General features: G+C 49.7%; 1 protein-coding gene across 9 annotated transcripts in view; it reads left to right on the forward strand.

Annotated features, from left to right (window-relative positions):
* The window catches only part of LOC144178680 (uncharacterized), a 135,583-nt gene that overhangs the window by 92,036 nt on the left and 29,537 nt on the right, over positions 1 to 14,010 (forward strand). For 8 of the 9 annotated variants that reach the window (XM_077706689.1, XM_077706696.1, XM_077706692.1 and 5 more), the window contains 8 exons: positions 4,172 to 4,555; positions 6,171 to 6,347; positions 6,412 to 6,445; positions 6,529 to 6,698; positions 6,832 to 6,890; positions 8,803 to 9,076; positions 9,980 to 10,137; positions 13,861 to 13,956. In XM_077706689.1, the coding sequence (XP_077562815.1) occupies positions 4,172 to 4,555; positions 6,171 to 6,347; positions 6,412 to 6,445; positions 6,529 to 6,698; positions 6,832 to 6,890; positions 8,803 to 9,076; positions 9,980 to 10,137; positions 13,861 to 13,956 (1,352 nt within the window). The remainder of the gene's footprint in view (positions 1 to 4,171; positions 4,556 to 6,170; positions 6,348 to 6,411; positions 6,446 to 6,528; positions 6,699 to 6,831; positions 6,891 to 8,802; positions 9,077 to 9,979; positions 10,138 to 13,860; positions 13,957 to 14,010) is intronic. The other variant, XM_077706694.1, reaches the window with a different exon arrangement.

Consider the following 14,010-nt stretch of genomic DNA (forward strand, 5'->3'; position numbering starts at 1 on the left):
TTTTTACGGTATTGTGTGCCATCCTTCAGAAACTACTTAGTCCCGAAAAGTGGCCCGTAAAGCTTCTGAACTCTTTCGCGACCGCGCCATAGGCCATTGTCCACGGGTGAATGGTGATTTTCAAACCTCCTGCAAAGACTTAAAACGACACTATTCGGACAACTGACGCCATCTGGCATGTTCATTGGAAACCCGTTCTTCAGTTTTATTGCCGTTTGTTCTCATTCCGCATGGGTAGACAGCATCACTGCGCGCTCGGCAAAAGCGGACCGCGGTTTCAGGCACTTCGGCTACTGCTGCTGCTGAATTTTTTTTTATCCCAGCAGCAGTGTGGATTCTTCTCCAGCAACAATGTGGATTCTTCAGATTTTAGTTCTGATGAAGACTCCCCCATCCAATAGCTTCTGATAGCTAGGGAAGGTTCATTTTTGGCTTTGCGCTGTATTTATAAACAATATGGGCCTAATATCTGACAGCTGCGGTATTACTTTCTTGTGCAGGGTATGGACAACATGTGGCGACGATATTTTGCCAAATGCACTGCGCCATATCGCGTTATCTCCTTCAGGATAGCCTGGCACTCGTGTCAGATTAGTGCTTTCTCAAGAGCTCTGGATTTCTTTTTCTTGCATTTTACTGCTGAAGTGGTAATTATTTTGTGTCAGAACGCAAGCAGGTGTGCTTGGATGCATATTTTAGAGATACCGGTGGCACAGTGGTTTATTCGTTGCGCTGCTGAGCACGAAGTCGTGGGTTCGATTCCCGGCCGTGGGGGCTGCTTTTCTGATTGAGGCAAAAAGCAAAAACGCTCGTGTGTACGAGATTTCGGCGCACGTTAAAGATCCCCAGGTGGTCAAAATAATCCGGAGCCCTCCACTACGGCGTGCCTCATCACCTGCGTTGCGTCGGCGCGTTAAACCCAACAAATAACAACAAAAACAACTATTTTAGAGAGACCGACCTAATTTTGAGTTGCTTCGCGGAGTGGCATAGCCATCAGTGCTATTAAGTTGGTGGGCCCACAAAAATCCAGAACTTGGCGTACAGCGTTGATGTATATGTTGAATCGTAGCTTAGGAACATAAAAACATTTCTTATATCTTAGAATTCCTAAAATAATTTTTAGGCTCAGTAAAATTGCCTATTTGTGTTTAGTGTGTACCTTTTGGTGCATTTTTTTTGTTTCATTGGCCAATAAACAGTCAAGAATTACACCTTTTACAAAACTACTGTTATATGCCTGAAAGAGAAATCTATAGGCTACAATTTCATGCATAGCAATGCTAAATATGTCCAGTAGCTCAAGAGAAAAAAAAGAAGTTTCCTGGAAGCACTCAAAATCGGCCATTTTTCCGCGGTCGCCGAAAGAGTTATAGCGCCGTTCTGACTGGCACCCATTGCCAAACTCCTGTTTGTGCGTTTCGTAGCTTTTTGACAGTGTTTTTTTTTTCTTTTTATTTGTACACAACAATCATGTATATCAGGGGGGGCAGCCTGCAGGCCGCATGTGGGGAAGTATTACCGTATTTACACGATTGTAAGTCGACTCGAATGTAGGTCGACCCCTCTAAAATTGCATCTCTCTAAAAAAAAAATTACGAGCCAGAAAGCAGCCCATTTGAGCGCTGCTGTGAACGAGTGCCGAGAGAAGCTCTTCCGTCAATTACCAGTAGCCCCCCTACGGCGGCTCTTCCATCAATGATCGATGCTCCCCCACGAGCCGTATGCTCGTGGTGCGTGCAGTAGATGTTAAAAAAAGAGAAGCTTCTGTGTAAGCACGCGGAATAACGATGTGCTGTGGGTTGAGCAGGAAACTTTACTTCCAATCATGTGAACACATTCGCTGCGAGACAATCGAAGCTACCGGCAGCGGCCACTGCCGCGCGATATCAAAACAAATATGGCGGGTGACAGAAGCGGCCGCTCGCGATTTTCTTTTATTTGTGAGTACGTTGTTCACATTGAAGAAGCGTTTAGTTCGTCTCTAATAAACAAAATAAGTATTAGCGAATTCCTTGATTCAATGCGCGGCGCTAACAGAGCCACAATCATATCCCGTTATTCAGTACACTTCCGAACGCGTTGGTGGGAGGTTACCTAGTCGCACAAAGGGCACAGATCGCGAACGCTAACTTGCAAAGTCGGAATCACCTTTGTTGACGCTAGAATGTACGCAACAGTAAATTAATACGCTACGCTTTGACCGTAACCATGGAAACGAGGGTGCAAGGCTTTCCCCTCCTTGTAGCACACCTGATTTCTTGTTTGCCTTGCTGTTACTAGCGGTACACGGTTTTATTTCGATTCTAAGTCGACCCCCCAACACTGGGTAGTCAAATTAAAAAAAAAGGGTCGACCTATAATCGTGTAAATACGGTATGCGGCCCTGAGCATGACGTCAGAACCCCCCTCCCTTTGTCACTTCTGAAGGATGACATGGCAATTCTAACCTGAAATGGGGTTAGACAGGAACAAGCACGCAAGTTTGCTTCCAGTTGGCAGTGCGTCCTATCTTCACGCCTGGCCATCTAGATAACGTCTTCACTTCACTTCCTTCTTTGCTACCGGTACAAAAAAAGCGCTCCCCCCCCCCCCCCCTTTTTCCCGCCATACTTTTATCTCATGAGCATGTACAGGTTCGTTCGCAGACAGATCATTAACAGAGTTGGAAGTAACGTCAAAGCTGCAGCCTCCGGCCCAAGGCAACTGCCGCTAAGGCTTAGCTGTGGTTGCGCTGTATGGCAAAATAACCGCATGCAGTGCGATGAAACACATGCAATGCTTACTGAAGCCAAGTTTCTGCGCTTGTCACGAGTAGGGAGGGTGGGTTAGCGGCACTGCCAAATAGCGGGGCTCCGGGCATGCCGGTGCTGCGAGGAAAGCTGTTTGGTGCGCTTCAAGTTTAACGCGGGACCAGATATTCTATGCCATGGCAAAGTTGATTTGCGCTAATTAAAACTAGAAAAGAATGTGAGACTCACCACTCCGTCAGCTAGCTCAGACATCCAGGCTGACTTGTTTCGTCGGGACGACATGCACGCAACGCGTAAACACAACAGGAGGCATGCTTTAGAATAAGTGGACCGAGGCAGATTGGTGTTCACTGCACTACGGTTGCCGGCAGCTTTCCGTTACGGTAAAAAGTCACCCTTTCCAGTGTTCTCGGAACAAAATTCTTCATTGGAGAACGGCGATCGAGCGCAGCCTGGTCTCTGCGTTGCGCTCACTGTGCGGAAAGTGGTGCATTGCAAAAGGCCGCACACATCGACAGTCCTTGTGAAGTTGGAGCCAGTGAGACTCGCATGGTGATTTGTCCCCAGCTCGAGGTCCCGATTGCAGCTGGTCCATCTGGCTACGGCGCAGGTTTTCTCCCGGAACTTCCACATTTTCTAACTGTGCCCTTCGCTGAGCACTACGGCAGCCTACGGCAGAAACCGAAGCTGCCTCGAGGTAGAGGCCAGACATGGCAAGTGCGGCGCTAGCGTCACCTGTTGAAGGTCAGCCCAACTGTAAACGGTCTATAGGGCATATTGGGTGGTTTTCACGGTATAGTGTCCACTGAGCGCATGCATTGGGAGAAGAACAGAGGGTTAATATGGAGGGAGGCATACCTTGGGCTTAATACAATGAGCGCTTAAATGTTTTAAAAATATTGCATTCGGCTTCTTCTCAGGGAGGAGGGGTTGATCTTTCTTGTGTTTGCTGTGACAATTGCGGAGAAGTCTAGAATCATTCACTAATGTGGGGCCACTGCAACAAGTAATATGTGCCCCAATAGCTGCTTTTCTGAAAATTGTCACTGAAGCTGTCAACCTTAGAGAACAGCAGCAGTGAAAAAACAGAAAAAGAAAAGGGCATGTAGGAATAGTGGGAAGGTGCACCTTCGAAGTGAGTCCGAGGGAAACCCTTAATTTGCAGTTTGAAATCAAGGCAGAGATGTTAGAAGTGGAGCCCTCCCCTCCCTTCTCTCCTTTTTCTGAGTGTGACTGCTTTTTGACGCGTAGGGTGGACGTTGAGTGGCATGTGAAGAATGGGTGGCCATTTTCAGCTCTAAAGGAATATGTAGAGAGAGGCAGTGGCAGAGAGAGGACTAGAGGGGCACACGTGCAGTGGAAAGCGGGCAAGCTGCACCCTTGTGACGGTGACGGAGAGGGGCACTGTCGTTGCGCAGACATCCGGCGGGCCCAGCTGGAGCGGGAGCCGACGCCGCCTCCGCCGTCGGCCGAGGATCTGGCACTGCGGCGGCAGCAGCAGCGCAAGCGGCCCAAGAAGGCGCGGCCACCCCCGGCAGCGGCCCCCACAGAGGGGGGCGCTGCGGGGGCAGGCCCCGACGGGACGACCCGCACGACCCCCTCGGGAGGAGGGGGCGGGGGCGGGTCCGCCAGGGCCAAGCGGCCGCGCAAGGGCTCGCGCGCCGACGAGGACTACGAGCTGTACCTGGAGGCCCTGATGGGGCGCCTCCGGGCCCTGCCGCCTGTGCGCATCCTCGAGCCCCAGATCCGGCCAAACTTCAACGTGGGTGCCGTCTTCGGCCGCGGGGACCTCAACCTCCGCGGTAAGGGTGTCTCTCTGCGTGTGCGTAGGGTGTCTGTCGCCTCCTGTGGGGGGACACCCTAGTTTTAGTTTGGTGGTGGAGGGACCATCTGGGGTTCCTCGACATGTGGCGTACATCACTTACTCTGGGATCTTTGTATTTCGCTTTCATCGCAAAAGGCCAGGAACTAAATTTGCAGCCTTGGGCTAAACCTTTGGGAAACTTAGTAACCAAGGTTTGGTTAAAGAAATTCCAACAGCCTGCTGTACCGTTCTAGCAGCAATAGGAGCGAGGCGAAACTTTTTTTGCACACACTAAGGTGTTGGATGTACAAGCCACCCCGGAGCTAATCCAAGTGTGTACAGAGTAATCTAGAATTTGTCTAAAAAGCCTTGTTATTACTGCCGCATGTATTCTGAAAACACACAACACTAAGGTCACCAATGTGTTCACTTACAACGTCTATGAGGTCATTGTGCAATTTGTGCTTAACGAAGGTTCTTGAAGTCCATGGAAAACAGCCTTACATTTATGTGTTGCTGTTCATATAAAAAATTGAAGCTTCCACAGGGTTCCATCTAATAAGGGATCAGCAACTTCGAACGAAGAAAATGATGACTGCAGATAACCCCCCAAGTGACATTGCCACATGCTTCATTCTGATACGCTAACACATAGAGACAAGCCTCCTTTGTGAGACTTTGGAGGGGAAAAAATTTTTCATAAGCTCATGTCAATCACCTTTCTGAAAATATCTGCAAGTTTTATCGGGACAGTATCTGTGTAAAGCGAGTAGGCTTTCTTCTGCGCTGCCTTTTGATGGTACAGCTAATTTTGAACAGCTACAGAATTGCTTTTCTTGTCCATCTCAGCAACTGTTACATGTGCTTCTTACTGAGCTAACCTGCCTGTTTACCTAAAATGTAGCTGTATGGCACTGACATGCTGTTTCAATCTACTGAACACCTTCGTGACATTGGAAAGCCCTCGGCATTCGTTTCCACAGCCACCAAACCTAGTTGCGAGCTGTCTAAAACAGCTTATTTAGAATGCAGGGAAGCACATCCCGCTTTTTTCTGTTCTTCTTGCATTCCCTTTGGTTAGAGAAGAAGAATTATCCTCTGCTGCTTTTTGGTTGATTGTGCTTGAGGAGGACTTTCCTCAGAAATTGTGGCGACCACTAACACTGTAGGTGGTATTCATTGTTAAGTTTAGCTGTCAATTTCTTCGCTTGGCAACACTGGAAACGGCCCACGGACATGGTCGATGCCCCACAGATGTGGCACGGCTTGTGCCACTGCGCCCACAAGCCGAAGAAAAAAACTCCGGCGTGCGTTGTCTCTGTTTCAAACCAATTCTCAACGGTGGTGTCAACAGAGATGTTATTAATCGCACACACATTGGAGTCGAGGCATTACTTTGCATTCGCTGGGGTAGAGTTTGGAACGCCCAATACGCGTCGTGGGCTTAGCACGGGCAAGTACCGCCATCCCGCGGAGCCCGACGTAACCAGTAACGGCACACTCACATGGTTGCCAGCATGTGTGCCTTGCCAGGGAATACAAGCTATAAGTTGATTGAATTGCGGCTTGTCGTAAAGGGTCGGGACCCTCTTCCCCCGTTCTGGTGCGCGCAGAGCCCCTGCTGAAGGGCAGCTACGGCCGAGCGTTCCTGCCGGGCCAGCCGGACCCGTACTCTGTGTGCCCCTTTGGTGACCGGCCCCCGCCCCCGTCGGCCCCGTCCTCTGCTGTCACCCCTTCCCCGACCCCGCTCCGGGGCTTCTACAACCAGGAGTTCTCCATGCATACCAGAGGTGACGCTCTCCCGTCTGTTGCTTGCCGGGCAGTGGGCTTCACTTCCTCTTTCTCTTTTTTCAGTAACTTCCGGTGGCGCGGACTCCAATAGGTGCCGGTAAGTGACATGTTTCGCCTCGTGTTATCACCCCCCGGTGGAGTGGAGACTCCATTTCTCGCCTCTCCTCTTACATCCCGCAGTGAGGCAGACAGTCCCGACACAATCGTGGGCGCCTCGTCTCCAGAGTGTGCCATGTTCGAGGCTCCCTTCCGGTTCCGCGGCCTGCAACTCATCGACGAGGACAGCAACGACTCTGCCAGATCCCTCCCTTCGCCCACGGTGCCCATTGTCGCGCCCATTCCTGTAAAAGGTGACTGCTTGAGAGGATGGCAGGCAGGGCCAGCTCCCACTTTGTTTGTTTGTCACCACCCTGTGATGTAAACGTTCCCACTTGTGCCGTTCGTTGTCCTCTAACCACGTTGTTTCTGCATTCTCTCCGCCAGCCGTTCCTCCTCCACAACCGCCACCTCCTGCTCCCTTGAAAATCCTGACGGACGAGAAGGTGAGTCTCAGATTTCTTGCCACTGGGGTCGGGGCAGGTGCCACATAAATATGCAAATGTGAACTCCATGCGCACTTACCATATTTGTTCAAATTTAGGCCAATACCTTTTTTTTAAAAAAGGTTTACGAAATTCGAGGATTGGTTTAGATTTGAGGATGCGGCTATCCTGTCCCCGCAGGACATCCAACTCCATCTCGCAGGTTTGCAGGCAGGTTTGCAGGCAGGTTTGCAGGCTCTGGTTTGTTTGTTTGAACGTTGTGAAACCAGCTCTCAGTACTCCGTGCTCACTTGCTTACATCGCCGCGTGACCTTGAGAAAGCGCCCGTGTTTGTGGCACAGTGGCGCCCACCAAGTGGTGCCACTGCACCGCGGCTTGTAAGCGTGAGGTAGTTTTGGAGGCTGAGAGAACATCAAACCTCCAAGCACAGCGCCACTTCGGCTTCGATGAGATATACGTGTGCCGAGGGCGGAAGCAGCGGAACAAACTTTTCAACTGCGCTGCCAAGTGAATGGCCTTGTGGACCCAAAAAAGGTCGACACCACGAAATGGAGAAGGATTTCGCTGACTTTATCTGGAAGCAAAGAGAAGTGGAATGCCTGTGACGACTACAGGCGAAGGCGACGGAGATCGCAAACATTTGAGGCATTGCATGGACTCAGTTCAAGGCCAGCAGGCTCAGTTCAAGGTCACTCATTTTATGAAGCAGTTCGGGTTCAGCCTACGATGGCTTACCCTGACTTTGAGAAGCTAATCAATCGCTGATTGCTTTGTTATCAAGAAGCAAGTAGAAAGAAATTGCAGACTGGACCAGATCAGTAATGCCAATCAGCCTTCAGTGTATTTTGACATGCCTGTGACCTACACCATGAATAAGAAGGGCGCGAAACAAGTGAAAGTCAATATTGCCGGCTACGATAAGTAGCGCACCACCGCGATGTTGCGTTGCACGGCCGATGGGCGAAAGCTTCCATAGTACATTATTAAGAGGAAAGAGAATGGGTGGACAAGTGGTGCCCTCTTCGAAGATTGAGTTTGCAGCACTGTGCCGGGGCTCTGCTGTTTGAAGGAGTCACTCCTGGTTCTCGACTCCTACCGCGGTCGCTTGAAAGATGCCGTTTAGTCCGTGCTTTCGGAGGGTGGTACGGACATTGCGGTAATACCTGGTGGTATGACAATCCAGCTACAACCACTTGATGTGGCCATCAACAAGAATTTTAAGGACAGGCTGTCGAAGCATAATGACTGGCTGACGCTGCAAGACCGCCAACTAACGCCGACTGGACGCATCAGGCGTGCTTCACTCAGCCAAGTGGCGAACTGGTTCGCCACGGGATGGGATGAAAATCCCGGTGAGCTAATTGTGCAGGCCCTTCCATAAGGGCTGCAGCTCAAACGCGCTGGACAAAAGTGAGGACGGAAGTGAGGACAGTGCGGTGTAAGAGGACAGTGACAAAGAAGACAGCAATGTCGACGAAGACGACGACGACGAGTGAGCATTGAACATGCTACGATGAGTGCCACAAGCGCAATAAAAATGCACGCTTTAGCCGCAGTCCAATTCCTTTTTTCATTTGTCTCTCGTTCGAGGTAGGCTTTTTTTATTTCCTGACCTTCCGAACTTCAGGGGTCAGCCTGGAATCGAGGCCTGCCTGGATTCGAATAAATATGGTATCAGCATTTCCTGTGTGGTAAACATTATAATGTCAATATCAGTCGAGGTGACTCCAGACAAACCTGGCAGCCTCACAAAATACACGTTCTGTGGTACCATTTCTACTCTCGCTTGTAACTGAGCTCAGTGCCGCCATGGATCCAGACCAGATGCTATCTTTTTCTTTTGAGGGTGCAAATGTTGCTGCTGGAAAAAGGTGCCGCATCACATGCGTTGCTTCCCTTACCCCTCCCTCAGGACAACAAGGAGAATGCGTTCCCGGGCAGCGAGCGACTGGGCTTGTGCCGGGGTGGTCGGCTGCTGCCCCCCGGTGGGGGCCCCGGCGGGGTGCCCCTGCGGGAGTCCGGCAACGTGTCGGTGACCCTGACGCTGACCTCGGAGGCTGCGGGGGACATCCAGGGCCTGCTCTGCTCGCTGGCCAAGCTGCTCCAGGTGGAGCCGCCCTCGTCCTACGACATCATCGAGCGCACCACCACCCCGCCCAGCCAGAAGCTGGGGCTCTACAAGCACCGTGAGTACTGCTCTGTCCCTCTCTCTCTCCCCTCCGTGCACTAGAACACCCGAAGTCTTGGCCGGCGATTTCCACATCGATGTAAAGTGCAAGTGCTGATGCAGTACCGCATCACAGAGAAAAAAATAAATAAAATTGGCACAGCTTGCACTAGCGGTCCAAAGCTGGAGAAATGTAAGAGCTGGCGGCCCCTATTCCTTCGTTGGAGACCCATCTGTTGCTCCTCACGTGAATTTCCGAACTTGCCGCTGAAAGTTGTGCATGACTGGAAGGCCCGGATCGTTTTGTCCGCAGGCTTTCACATCTCTCCCAAAGTGGACCGTGCGAGCACGCACTAGAACCCGCGGCACCCGACTTCGCGAACTCGGCGTCTGTAGTGTAAACTCGGCTTCTGTGCTCCCCACTTCGGGTGCGAATGCACGGGAACTGGTGAGGAGAACAGCGCGCCAGAGATACACCACGAGCACTGGTCAGAGTGTTCTCGAAGGACGAGCTGGCCAATGCCGCCGGGCGCTTCTCGCAAGGTGCACAGCTCACGTGCACTCAGATGGGCTGAGTTTTCTGGTAACACTCGACAGCGAAACTGAAAGCTCAAACAAGCTCTGCTGTTACAAGCAACCAAACTTGAAGGTTAACTTGCTCGCACTAGCCACCAGATGGCAAGCACAAAGGCGGCATTGCAAACGCGTACTTCGTGTTCACGCAGTCTGTCATGGCGGAAATGCATTTGAAGATGGCTTCGAAGAAAAGGGGCAGCACTAAACAAGTGACACGAAAAATGTGGCGCATAAGACTTGCTGGGATTCACCACGGTGTGCTTTGCGTGCAAAAGAGTTTTTGCGGCTACTTGAGGCCGAGGGAGTTGTTTGTCTGTCGTACGAGGCCCTGCGCGGTACCTTGCAGATCACAAACACGTGACGTCAGTGGAAGAAGCAGAGTACTTGGTGGACGGGAAGCAGCGATTCTGCCGACACTGTGAGATCATGGTCTCCAAGACGGGTATGGTGAAGAAGCAGGCCTCGGAGCTTAATCTTGAGTCAGCCGGGTCCAAGGAGGATGGGGTGAGTGAAGCCGCGCGTCTTCTCGTCTTTCTTGCAGCAATCTATTCACGCCAAATCAGTCACCCCTCCCCCAACATTTCTGCCGCATTCCACCCTCAAAAGCTAGATCGATTCCGGACTTATTCTTTACAACAGAGGAAGCGAGGCCCGAGTAACATGCCTTTTGGGTTTCATTGACAATCTCCAAAGTCAAAACTTTATTAAATTCAGGTAAAATATTAGGCATATATATGGAGGAATGGTAGATTTTGTATGGACTAATTCCTTACTCAAAAAAATCGCCCATGAAGATCATATCTTTACCCGGAGCATAATGCAGAGAGATGTTCAGTGGAATTGGTGTAACCAGTGCTTGTTCCTTTTCCTGGGCATTCATGAAACAGGCAGATGTATTCTTGTTCTTTAGAAAAAAATGAAATGAAGTGGCGTCTAGCTGCCAAGAACTTGCTTTTCTAAGTCTCCGCGGCAGTAATATCTCCCTTTAACCATGTCTTGTCTGTCTGTTATTGGATGCCCACAATGCTCTTGATGGGGCTTGAAGGCATATGCGGTAGCACCCTTGGCATCTTCTTATTACCTTGTGGTCGATGTGCACCAGGCTTTCCTACCAGAGAAGCAAGAGGTTGTTAACACAATGTAATGGCATGCCAAGGCTAGACCAATTGCTTGAGACTGTAAGTTCTACAGTACTTTATTCAGAGCTAGCCCGGTGCGCCTTTAACACATTTCAAGTTTCAACGTGAGGCCTCTTCAAATGTTACAAATGATTTCTTTTCCTGGATACCAGGCAGTGTGCTGGACATGTTTAGTGGACAGTATTTTTTGCCAAGGTTTTTTTTTTTCTAATTGTTTGCAGTGCTTGAGAACATAATTGTGGCATTAGAGGAAAAGGCACAGAAAGCGGTAATCACAAGCTTGATTTTCACAATTTTAAAAAAATTTTATGCTTGTTCAATTTTATTTTGTACGGGCGTCTTTTATGGGGAATGCGTTGTCGATTTGTGCATTTGCAGTTACATTCATGAAACATCGGGCACAATTTTCAATGGGTGTGCCGTGCAAGCCCTACAAGAGCACATAATTGCACACCGCAGTATGGAAATGCCATGCATAATTTGAGTTTAGCTGAAAGAAATGACATTTTGCCTTGAAATTCTGGTCGTTGGCTAATTTGGCACGGCTTAGCGACGCCTTGTGGTACGCTGTGCTCATTCTAGAATGCAGACCAGGCTTTTATCAAAGCATTTTCTGACTAATGACTTGTTTAGTCTTATCTTTATTATTATTATTAGAGCTCTGCAAGAGCTTTGGTTGAGGCTTTTAGCGACATCAGAGACTGAGTGAGTCGAGTGGGAAACAAAAAGAACTTCTTGCACCACCGTCAGTTTGAAATGGGAGGTTGAGGCTTTTAGCGACATCAGAGACTGAGTGAGTCGAGTGGGAAACAAAAAGAACTTCTTGCACCACCGTCAGTTTGAAATGGGATTGTCTGCGGTGCTTTGTTATTTGTATGCAGGCTCGCCTCAGTCAGTGGAATAGAAAAGAGCGCAGGAGCTAAATTCGCTTTGAAATTGGCCATGCCTCTAAACACTCCAGTGGTGTGGTGCTGTCTTAGTTATCTACCGTGTTTGCAAAGAATGAACACACGGAGGACATTTGGCTACAGCTGTCTCTGTGTGACTTGTGTTGTGGTATAATTGAGCCTGCCTGTGTGCTGTCTTACTTCTCTGCGTTGCACCTCCCTCCTTTTTTCACGTATCGAGGTGCGCACTTCTATCGTTGCACTTCCGTCGCTGCCACTCTCGGTGTGACCTACTTCATTGCACAAGTGAACTGGTGACTCGCCATGGCTGCTCGCATTTACGTCACTCCTTCTTGCGTTTCCTCATGCTGTGTCGTAATTTGAGCAGCGATGCTACGCGTGGCCAGTTCTGCACCGAGCACGTCTCCTGTGCTTCAGATCTCTTTAGAAACATCTGTTGCTTTCTTTTTAACCACATTGGAATCTCATTAAACAGAGTCTGATGCTTTAAAGGGACACTGAAGGGTGAGAACAAGCTGGCCTGTGCAGGTGTATTTCAGTGCTGAGAAGCTGTATACACCATTCTTGGCAGTTTTCAGAAAACGGCAGAAAATTGAAAACGGGTGTCGATGCCCTGTACACTTTTGGGTGCTGTAGTTTGGGACGTCAAGAAGAAGTGGTGAACAGCGAGAGCTTATTGGAGGAGCATCTGTAAATGTTTTCCTGAACTAAGTGGTTCGTAAGTGGTCTAGCACGGGAAATAAATGTGAATGAAAACTTTCGGTGAGCTCGTCTAGTTTAGAAAAACACAGACTACGGCTTTTATAAACTACTGCGAGACAGGCTGCTTCCCTCGTGCTTCAGAATCAGCCATCTTGCTTTCAGTTTCGTTTTGCAAAAAAGATGCTTTACATTGGTGTGCAATTAGCGAACTCTGCAATCTATTACAATAACGCTGAACGCCTAAGCTTATACAAGCAATATCCCCAGCAGGAAGCGGCAAAAATTAACAAGATGTACTGCAGGTGGTTAAGCCACCCATTAGAGCTTCTAATCTTCCGTTTTCTGCACGTGGATGTTGCTATTGGTAAGCGTGCCCACATCCGATTTGAATCGGACGCGGGCACGCTTTTCCGATAGCGACATCCGTAAAGTGATGCACACGTTACGGATAGTTTATCAACGATCCGTAAAGTGTGCGTCGCTTAGCTTTTCCCTTATTATGTTTGGGTCAGGGGGCGCCCGCACAAGGGGACTGCTTGACACGGTTGCCGGAAAGAGAATGTTAATTTCAGGCTAGGTTCGCGTGAGAAAAGAGAAAGTGAGACAGCCAGGATTGCCAGGCGAGGTGAGGGGAACGGCACCGGCCTGAATGGCGCTACCGAGTGGGCACGCTATTCGAAACGCCGCTTGTCACTTCAGGAGGAGCTTCTCTCGTGGCCAGCTCTGTGGTGGTGTCTGGGTGGCTGGTGTAGGCGGGCACAGTGGCCACTTAGTCACGTAAACAAAATTCTTATTCTGACGCTGACAAATCATAAAAGTCCAAGCCAGCCTTCTCGGCTAGTGAAACGTTCTCGGTGTCGGTCGTGGCTTAGAGACGTAAAATCTACCGTCGCCAACGTGAGAGCGCCTAGCGCCAACCATTTACCGCACCAGTGCCTCGCTCCCGGTTGGTGAAGCGATGGATACGTCACAAATAAATGAAAGAGAAATGCGGGGGGAATGCCACCTTTATTTACTAATTTCCCAGCAAAAAACGCATCGTTGCTACGAAACATGATCTTTCAGTTAAAACGAAATTTCATTCAGTCTTTAGTTTTCCTTTAAATGGCACACAGCTTTAGCCTTCCGATGAACAGTCGACTGTGACTCGCAGTGATAAGCAGAACAGACTCTGCTTAGCGAGGCTTCATTGTAATCCAGTGCTGCGTGCTCGCTACACTCATCGTCACACAATGTGAATTGTTGTCATGCTTCTAGCTCTCATCTTCATTTTTTTTTTCTTCCTCTGTTGATCTCTCTCATGGTTGCGTTCACTCATCATCTTGTTGCGTGTCATATTTGTGTGCCACATGTCTGCCACACTTCTTTCCGTTCTATGTCGTGCTCTTTATTTTTTTCTTTCCCTTGTGGTCTCACTGTTTCTTTCCCCCCTCCTCCTCCTCCTCTGTCCCGCTGCTTCCCCCCTGCTCTTCCCGAAGGACGAAGAGGCAGTTTATTTTTGCTCCAGCAATTGCTACATGCAGTTCGCCCTTGCGCACCGTACCCCTTCGGCGGCTGCCACCCCCCAGCGAAAGGTTAGACACCACAAGCCTGCAAACAGCTCGGGATTGACCATGAGAACATCTTCT

The sequence above is a fragment of the Haemaphysalis longicornis genome, unplaced genomic scaffold (genome assembly GCF_048455015.1).
Source record: "Haemaphysalis longicornis isolate Haplotype H1 unplaced genomic scaffold, Haemaphysalis longicornis Haplotype H1 scaffold_4, whole genome shotgun sequence".
Classification (NCBI taxonomy): Eukaryota; Metazoa; Arthropoda; class Arachnida; order Ixodida; family Ixodidae; genus Haemaphysalis; species Haemaphysalis longicornis.